This window comes from Triticum urartu, chromosome 4 (assembly GCF_003073215.2).
Source record: "Triticum urartu cultivar G1812 chromosome 4, Tu2.1, whole genome shotgun sequence".
Classification (NCBI taxonomy): Eukaryota; Viridiplantae; Streptophyta; class Magnoliopsida; order Poales; family Poaceae; genus Triticum; species Triticum urartu.
Window position 1 is genome coordinate 89776008 of NC_053025.1, and position 9843 is coordinate 89785850.

At 40.5% G+C, this 9843-nt stretch overlaps 1 protein-coding gene across 12 annotated transcripts; it reads right to left on the bottom strand.

The window, feature by feature from the left end:
- Positions 1 to 221: 221 nt before the first annotated feature.
- Positions 222 to 6130, bottom strand: LOC125550833. 12 transcript variants are annotated; one of them, XM_048713936.1, is made up of 8 exons: positions 5808 to 6124; positions 5612 to 5692; positions 5010 to 5098; positions 4137 to 4485; positions 3369 to 3483; positions 2153 to 2302; positions 1444 to 1557; positions 222 to 593 (listed from the first exon to the last, which is right to left on the bottom strand). In XM_048713936.1, the coding sequence occupies exons 4-8, from the start codon at positions 4145 to 4147 to the stop codon at positions 567 to 569; spliced, it is 417 nt and encodes a 138-aa protein (XP_048569893.1). In that variant the 5' UTR covers positions 4148 to 4485; positions 5010 to 5098; positions 5612 to 5692; positions 5808 to 6124; the 3' UTR covers positions 222 to 566. The 12 variants fall into 12 exon arrangements, 7 of the variants coding, with proteins under 7 accessions (XP_048569893.1, XP_048569895.1, XP_048569894.1 ...); XM_048713938.1 differs by having other exon boundaries at positions 4137 to 4473; positions 5187 to 6130; XM_048713937.1 differs by having other exon boundaries at positions 4137 to 4473; positions 5612 to 6128.
- Between the last annotated feature and the right edge of the window lie 3713 nt (positions 6131 to 9843).

The following is a 9843-nucleotide window of genomic DNA, read 5'->3' on the forward strand; positions in this document are numbered from 1 at the left end:
CTAGTTTGTTTGAGCGGTGTAACGCCTGATTTGGTGTATCGGTTCAAAAGTAACTCACATAAGACTCAAAAGGAAATGTGTGTTGTAGTGTGAACTCTGACATAAACCGACCGAAGGGAAAGCCTAATTCGGTATACACTAAGACTTTAAGCTCAAATATAAGTGTGAATCATAGGCAGCATCAATTGTGAACAACAAGGCTAAAATTTGCACGGAGAATATGTTGTCGCAAGTTTAAAACATATGTTTTTTCCCGTTTTAGCACAAAACTTGGAAAATACACAGTCGGATTGAGGAGAACACAAGTCTATAAGGTTAGTCCTATCAATTGTTCATTATTCTATTAGCAACTAAAATAGAGAGATAGATAGATATATAGAGAAACAATACCTAATCAGATCCCCCAAACATCATGAGGCAATATAAAATGTCTGGAAAAATATAGTTCTCTGAAATATTGCAAGGGAGCCCCAAGACATTGACATTCTAAATTGCTTAGAGCTTAAATGCTTAATACAATCATGCTTCTCCATTTTGAGCCAATCCACCTAACGTGGACTACTTCATTAATACATGCAATCATTCCAGATAGCCTGCAAAACAAGAGGTAGAAGTCAGTAAATATTGTACAAATAAATTTTTTAGTTGAATTGAAAGGCTCAAATTAAAAATCAACAAATATATGCAGGGTTATTTCATACTGCTAGTTTATTGAGCACCATTAACCTCCTTGTCGGCATATAATGTATAATCCAAAATCATATTACCAATTTTGGGGCAACTTTATACTACTTGCGAATATAAAGAATATGATTAACTAACAAATATTGGATTGTAACAGATGTGAAAAAAAAATACTTCTATACTTCAAGGAATCATATGGTGTGAGTATCGTCTGAAAGCTTTTAGGATAAATAAGGATAGAGGGCTGTTTTGTTCAAGGAAACAGAATGACTCTCCTTACACCAAGTCTAAGTTCATCATCATTCATCATTGTTACATGTATAAAACGGGGAAATACACAATGAATAAGAGGAATAAGGATAGAGAGCTGTTAACTTCATCGCACTGTTCATTTGCTTATACTGAAGAAATCTATTTATATTGACAAATGAATTCCCTCCATTTGTCAAAAAGATGCCTATTTGGTTGATCTGGAAGGCAAAGGAGAATTTGTAAACATGTATATGGTACCTTGCTAGAAGGAAAAAGATAACTGATATACTTGTCTCAAAATCAGAATGGATGATAGAATTACATAGAGCGGTTTGCCCATTTCAAAGATTCTCAGTGTTGTAAGGAACTGTGTCAACGAATTCCCACAGAAAATATAGCGTCTGATTCCAGGAAATGATTTATTTCTGTTACTCACAAACAACATGTACAACATTGAGAAGCTCCTCGTGAATCAAGCTTACAACACTGAGCATTAGAAAATCATACTCTCTTCTTGTTAGCCGGTGGTGAGAAAACATGTGCTGCAATTAGTATTGAAATGTTCTTCTTGATAGGTTCATGAAGAATGCCGGCAATGAGAATCTCATCCAGTATATAGGCCTGAAAATTTCACCATTGGTACTCATGAGAATTAGTCAGTACTAAAAAGAATGGTGTAGCTCTCGCAAGAAATTTCATATAACTCCACTGCTGGTTCTTCGGTGTCCATGGGCCTTTGTTTTCTGATTACACATATAAATATAATGCATATAGTTCAGCCGGTAGTAAGTCTGTAGTTCCCCATCAAAATAATATATAATGCATGTGAAAACTTACATATATAGAAAAGATAACCCGCAACAATTGGAAAATAATTGAAATCCGCTTCACTTGCAATGTAATTTGACGATGTACATACAAAACGGGCAATGATCCAAATAATTATCTGTTACAAACTAAATTCTACTTGCTACACTTGAGATATTCCCGTACAACACCGGGAATGTTGTCTTTAGCTTCGTTCGCACGCTACTTCAACAAGTACAATAAAATTTTCATTTTCAGCTCATAACCAACCAGCACAAGCAATGTATATAGTTAGCATGAAGATTTCACGTGAAAGATTTAAGTATGTGCAACAAAGAATACTCAGCGTTCATTGTATGTAGAATATGGTTATATATTCTGACCATATATATACAATGCAGTGTCTCACTTTATCCGGATGCCCCTCGATGACTCTCCTCCCATGATGCGGGTTCCTCGACTCCTTTCTCTGCTGGCTCCCGCAACAACTTGTTGGGTTGCCTCCACCATGTGTGAATAGAGCATGAACTTTGTAATCTCCCAACATTTTAACACCCGACTAAAAAATTGAATGAAGTAAAAAATAATACTTTTCAACAATATATCCTTAATAGATGGATTTAACTATACAAATTGGCGAGTAAACAACCGTTTTACAAAAACAAAATAGTGAATTAATCTTTATGCCTCCACATAAAAAACATTTTACAGTCCATTTTCTAGACACCTTCACAGATGTAAACCTCTAGAAGTTTTCAGTTATTACTCCTTAATATCAACAAATTGTAGAGATAATTTTTTGTATCAAATTAAAACAAAACATCACATATAATCCTTGCTATCAACCTATGAACCTGCCTAAGCATGTAAGTTAGTAAATTTTTCCATTGGTGATGTGTCTCCAAAGCAATATGTGATATATTTATTTTTATTTGGATGGATTAGGCATGCTCTTCTCCTTTTTTATTTCAGCTCCCACACTTGAGAAGTTGCAGTCCTATCCAAAGATTGAGATAAAAAAACCTGAGAACCCAAAATAGCATGCAGATGCAGACACTCAAAATTGCATGAATCCTAAAAGATTGAAGAATGGGGATTTTAAAAATAAAGTTATTTAATTAAAGTGCCCCCTTAGTTGAACTTCTTATATTTTATTATTCTAAACACATTGACTTATGGTGACTTGCATTGTACAAATTTACTACAACACATGGACAAATATTGTACTACCAAACATCTCCTAATTATCATAGGTTTATGTATGCATCTCCTAACTATCAAAGGTTCCAATCAGCATCTGCGGACCCCATACATGAGTCAGCGCGTTGCAATGCCGATTTGGCACTTGAAAGACATGGTCTTACTACTTTTTAGTTCTTTAAACAATTCTTCGAAGGACAACTCCATCCTCCATCATGTAATTCTTTAACCAGAACCAAAAGATTAGAATTTAGAAACTAATCATTTGCTGTGAGAGAACAGTGTTTGTATGCGTAAAATATTATGTACGCCAATGACATTACCACATGGATTTAGGTACACTGCAGTGAAATTAAATCGTAAGATATATATGAAAATAAAACGGGCATCACATCATATGCATGCCTCTGCCACATAGTGCATACCTTTCTCATGACTTTGGCTTGTAAGATGGTAGCAACAACTTCACTTGTTGTCTTCAAGCGTTGAGAAACATCAAATAGTTGCTGCGGTTTTCTCTGTTTCCTAAAGAAATGCTTGCTGAAAAAATTGCCAAAAGTTTACAAATAAAATATAACATAAGAGCATGTTCTTAACGACAAATGATATTACCAGAAAATGAAATCTAGCTGACAACAGGAACTGTATTCTGACTAATATAGTTTCGAACCCTGGTTTTTAACTAAGGTAAGTGAGATGTTTTAACAAAAAAATTACAGTTTACTCGGCTCTTGGTGCTAGTTCTTCTTGAGAAAACTTCAAAGCTTCATGTATTTTTCCCACACGAATCAACTCTATCAGATTTTGTGCTTCCAGATGGAAGTATTATAGAGAATTTTCAAAATTTGAGTCAAGATAAGATGTCAATACCAAATGAAGGCTTCAAATTGTACATATGGTTGTGTCCAAACGCCCAAACCTCTGTGAAAAATGCACAATAAAAACCTACACCCACTTTACAGTAGTTATACAATACTTCACTCAACAGTATACAAACAATATCTTATTCAAACCATGCTGTACAAACCGTATCACCTCCAGGCTCCCGCTAAAAGGAGCAAATACAATTTTTTGAGTTAAGCAAAGATATAATTTCTCATACGCATATATACCTTAATTTCATGTAGAAAAACAACTTCTAACAAAAAAAGCATTATCTAAAGATAAGCCACATTTTTCATACGCATATATACCTTAGTTTCATGTAGAAATACTACTTCTGACCAAAAAAAGCATTGTCCACTATGCTATGGGGTATTTTTCAGATGAGAAACCGGCCGGTAAACATAATGGAGAACCCGGAAGGTCCATTAGCACATATATGACTAATGACAAGAAAGTTAGCCACAATTGTCATATCATTGCTCCTGCTCCAAACTTTTCTGACAGCCCAACAACGAGGTACAAACTGAAATTAGGATCGTGGGGTTAAGATCGTTGATCTTCTCGATAGCCTTCCGAGCATTTCCCTGACTTGCCCACTTGCTTCACCTCCATCCGGTTGGTGATGGTCCACCAGGTAAATGTGAACTGCACACAAAGCTGCATGAATCACACTTCAGTGAGAGTCCAGTGGCTAAATCTCATGTACTATTCCAGGAGTATTGCAGGAGTAAGACCAGCCAGATTTAAACATTTTATTTTAAATAGCTTGCTATAGCATTTAGAAGATGTCCGCCTCTAAGAGCCTTAGCGCGTTATTAAAACTTTGGGCGTGTGTCTATTACAAAATATTCTTGGAAATGTACAGTCACAGTTAATGAGAGGTTGTAAACTATGGAAGTACATTAGGTACCAAACAGTCTATCCACAAGTGACTCCACTAATAGTCCAATAAGACATTTGCACCCAAGAGCATCCAAATGGCAAAGTAGTCCTTGAATTGACTAATAGTAAGATTGTTATTTTAAATAGTAGTAGTATTATAGAAATTAAGATAGACGAGCAAATCTGCATGGATGATATGAAAATTTTCTATCTTAAAAAAAACAATTCAACGGGCACTACGATATTGCAAAGTTACTCTTATCTAGCTGTACAAATGAGTAAATCAAGATATTAATTACCTCATCCATGCTGTCATTGCATAGTTCATCCGGCAACTATTAGTCAAGATCAGCATCCAGAACATCACCCTTCTTGATCTCTTGTAGATCTACGCCACAAAAACATTATATCAAACTGCAGAAACATATAGCTAATGAAACGTACATCGGACATCGACCGTCCGGCAATTCTTATACCGACGAACGACATGCAACGGCGGTGCGCCACCGAGATCCCTTCCAAAAGGGTCTCCAGCGAGATTCCCTTGTTCACCCGCCACGATATAGGCACGAGGCGAAAAGGCGGCGGCAGCATGCGTACAAGCTGCGTGATAAACTGCTCCTAATCGATGTGTGCGTTATGGCTATGCATCTTCCAGCTAGGAAGCTGCTGCTAGCTGGGCAGGCCCCTTTCTCTTAGTAAGGATGTGTAGGGAGAAGCAAAACGGGACGATGGCTTAGCAGTCGCTGTGTGTTCCTGGAGGGGGCCCCTGGAGCAGATGGCAGATGGCCGGCAGGGGCACCCTAGCGGCCACCATGAAACACGCGACGAGGACGAAAAACCCACTAAAACCAGGATCAAGCGCAAAATAAATGGACGCCCAAATTAGGATTGAGAGGACCTGGACGTGGGCGAGGCAGGCCGTCATCGGAGGGGCACGCAGCCCATGGCGGCAAGCTCCATGACGCGGCCATGGCGGCACCTGCAGAGAGGAACGACGCGCAGCTCAGAGGAGAGAGATAGGTAGCGGGAAAAAGGAGTAGGGGGAGACGGAGGCATGGCGGCGGGGTCCTCTCTGGTGCGCAGGCGAAGTGGACCTGTGGCGCGGCGGCGGGGGAAGGGGTCGTTGGCGCGCAGGGCAGCGGCCGCGGTGGGAAGTGGGGGCGGCGGCCGCGGCTAGATCTGGGCGCGACGGCCACGGCTGGAGCTGGGGCGGCGGCCGCGGCGGGAGGTGGCGGGGGCGGCCGCGACGGGCGGTGGCGCACCGCGAGACGGGTTAGCGTTTGAGGGAGGAAGATGGGGGAGGGGATCGGCGGCGGCTGCGAGGGCGAGGGCAACGGCGAGGGGATCTCGTGTGGCGTCGCTCGAGGGCACCTGGAGGCTTCGCTCGCCCGCTCGCTAGTTCGCACGTTGCCAGTCCAAGACGGGTTTTTTTTCGCTGGTTTTCTTTCGACGGTTTATTTTCGTCCGTTTCTTTGGCGTGGAGGGGAGTACCTGGAGGCATCGCTCCCTCGTAACATGGTTGGTTCGATTTTTTTGGTTTTCCGCGGTTGGGAGGGAGGTGGAAAGTAGTACCAAAGAAGTACCAAAATAGACCGGGTTAGGTGGGACGAAAATAAAACCCGGAACGCGACCTACCAATTGAGACATTAGGAGTAGATATAAAAGCACGAGAGGGTGGAGAACCAAATCATCCTATCCATCAAAACCTGCAATCCGATAGTCTACATCCCTCCAGCCTACTAAACATGTTTTATGCTTTAATTACCCACCATGCCATTGGGTTAATCTACTGCCATTATAATCACACAATCCCCACCGCACGGTTCGTAAGTCTTTCCTCTCAGCCTGCCGCGATCGATCCCAAAAAATCGCTCGCTCGCCTACGCACGTCCCCAGTCAACCAACCCCCGCACGCACGCTCCTCCACTCCCCCGCCGGACCAATAGCCCACCACCGCCCGCTCCGCTTGGCCTCCGCCGCCGCCGCCGCGCAACTCGGCCTTAGTCGCCGCTGATCCTCTGCCCGCTGTTCCACTCTGCCGCCGTCCGCCGATGGCCTTCTCCCAAAGGCACTGACGGCCGAGGATTCTTTGGGAGGGGCGGCAGCCGGCAGCCGGCAGCCGGCAGGGGACGCGGAACGACCCGGAAGACATCCGCCCTCACGCGCTCATCATCTTGCTAGCCTACCCGATGGCTGCCGGTGAGCGTCTTCGCGACGGCCGCGGCGAGAGCTGCGTCGACGTGACGATCCAGTGGTAAAATTGTTCTATTTTCTGAGCTCTTGAACATTTGCCTGCACAAAAAAATCTATAATACTTGCCTTCTCAGTCCAGTGGTAGTTGTATACATCATTTATTCAATCCTAAACTTTTGAATGGGCAACGTGGATTAGATGCGAAAACGGCTAATTCACATGTTTGTCGTCTCCATGTTAAACATTGAAGAAATGTGGGTTCTATCTTTTCAGATTAACAAGGCGAGAATAGCTATATTGCTTCTCTGTTCTTTCTTTTTTTCTCACGCAACAGAAAAACTGAATGTATTTCTTTTGTACTTTATGTTTCTTAATCACCTACTTACTCACCTAGCTTTCCTGGATTCAAGAGTATGACTATTGGTTGTTGTACACTGAAGGTTGAAACAATTTACTGTTTGCCACCAAGGAAGCTGCGGGTCTGATGTAAGCAAGCAAGTTTGTTCTTATCTGTTCTTACAAAAGAATGTGATGTGACAGAATAAAGTATAGTCAATGCAATGTACTCATATGTACAACTGTATAAATTATTCTGCTTTTACATGATGAGCCATTCTTCTAAGAAACTACACCTATAAGCATACGTCTTTGTACAGTTTTAGTCTGGTGTTGACAACAAGCCAGGTAACGGGGACATGTAGCACATGAATTTTATCTGGTGTTGACAACAAGCCAGGTAATTTTAGTACGATTTCTGTAGGAATGAAAAGACAGCCATTTCTATTTTTCTGTTTTTACAGCACATAATATTACATTCGTGGATGAACCAATCTAGGGAAATCCGATTGCGTCTTTGGTTCCTTTATACTTTTGCTTAGATTTTCAGTAGTTCAGAAAGCAAGTAGTATGATGGTCAACACTGCCTCTTTGACGGAATGTCAGCATGTATTGCCTTATACCGGTTTGTTCCTGAATTATAGCATTAGGTGTCATCTCTTATAGGTCCTCACAAACTCTCTCAGAAAGGCAAGGTCTTCATTTTTCTTTGGTGTTCCCCAGTGTGGCTATAGTGCAGCACAAATCCAACATGGAGAAGTATGTTTTTCTTCACATACCTTGTGGGGTAAAAATGGATTGTCTTCCTATCAAATGTTGGTTCTTGCCGTCCTTGGGGTTCTGATTTCAAATATTTCCCCCCTTCCGTTCCAGCTGTTCAAGTGACATATATCATGCTCGTGCGAGGCTACATGGTCACATGATGGAAGCAATTTATAGCCAGTAAAATTTGCTCTTGTTGTTTCAAAATTACACTTATTCATACTGAATATAGAGTGTTGTGATTGTGGTGTTGAATTTGCAAAGGTGCAAAAACAAGAACAAGAAGTCCTATGGCTAATGCTTGCACTCACATTTTTCTCACTGGTTTTCACTCCATACTTGGGTATGTTTTGCTTATGGATAGTGGATCGATCCAATTAAAGACTTGATGATAAATTCTACCATTGTTTGCTTGATTAGTATTTTCTTAGTACAGAGCAAAAGAATGTTGTTTTTTGGTCACCTACAATAAAATTTCTTTCTTTAACCAACATATCATTTATTATTCTTCTCTATGAAACACGAAAAATGCAAAGATTTGCTGAAATTTCAGCTTTGCAAAACCCATGATCCAATCTATTGCTGCCCTTGTCCTTCCAAATAGATAAACACAAGGGATTGAGATGGCTGCTGCAGATGCTTCTTGTCAACATTAGATGATGATTTTGTAAGCGGCTATTTTGAAAAATATTTTCTCAGACTACACAGTAGTCTTGTTTTTGAACTGGCTCAGGTATGTATTTCATATGTGCGCTGGACGCATGAAGTTGCAAGTTTCTTCTTCTTACAAAGGGAAATATCAAGCATTCTTACCAAAGCCTTTGAAAAATAGTCTTGTATGGAACTAAACAAAGATTCATGCTACACCAGTTACTGTGTTCTTTTAGTTGGGTTCATATAGCTTTAAAAAAAATAATTTATTTAAATATGTCACACATTTTTTCATGTAAGTATAATTCAATGCACATTATGTAGCTGATGCCACTGATAGATTATTTAGAATGGATATTTTATTTTGAAATGTTGATTTTCAGTTGTTTAGTTTTTTCTTAGAAGACATAAAAGGCATCTAGACTGTAAATTTAGGATCCCATAGTTATTTTTCTATGGAAGAAGACGAGGAAATTCATGTATTATCATTTTGAATTCTATATGTGATTTATCAATTTAAGTCAAATGCAATTAATTATAAACATATGTGAATTTCTTGAGCTTCCAACTTGTTCCTTTTGATTATTATTAGTTGAAACTTAACACTTATAATGTTGTCTAGAGCTTCAACATTCTCTCGGGAGAGACACAGGGATTGTTAAATTTTCAACATGAAAGAACTTCATTACACTGTCAAAGTTTACTTTATCAAAATAAGGGTAGTTTAATTTGTCTGAATCCTCTCTTTGCAAGATGAAAGATTTAGCTTCTCTCTATCTTTATGTTTCACTCGAAATGGAAGCTGTGAAAAGACTCCACCAAAATGCATTTTGATTGTCACTTTTAACAAATCAAAAAATCTTGGTGCATACAAATTCAGGAGATCTCCAAGCTCAGAAGCTTGCACCAGCTCGGAAGAACTACAGTAGAAAATTCAGTGCAGCTATAACGTGTTGAGATATTGACAGAGCCACAATCATCTAGGGTGAAGCGGATCCTTCTGCGGGGGCAGAGCCACAATTGTCGCGGCGGGGCAGCGACGCTGTTAGCTCGCGTCGGCGACCTGCTCGCCCAACTCCTCTATGGCATCTTTCCGTGACGTTACAAGATGGGGCGACCTAGCTCCATGCAGCATTGGTGCTGGCCGCACCAGCTTTCTGCGGCGCCCCCCTTCGACTGTATTGTCTC

Coding starts and splice junctions, on each gene's coding strand:
- LOC125550833 (XM_048713938.1), bottom strand. Junction 2,303..3,368: donor AAGCCAAAGTCATGAGAAAG/GTATGCACTATG, acceptor TCAATTTTTTAG/TCGGGTGTTAAAATGTTGGG. Junction 1,558..2,152: donor TCGAGGGGCATCCGGATAAA/GTGAGACACTGC, acceptor TGAAATTTTCAG/GCCTATATACTGGATGAGAT.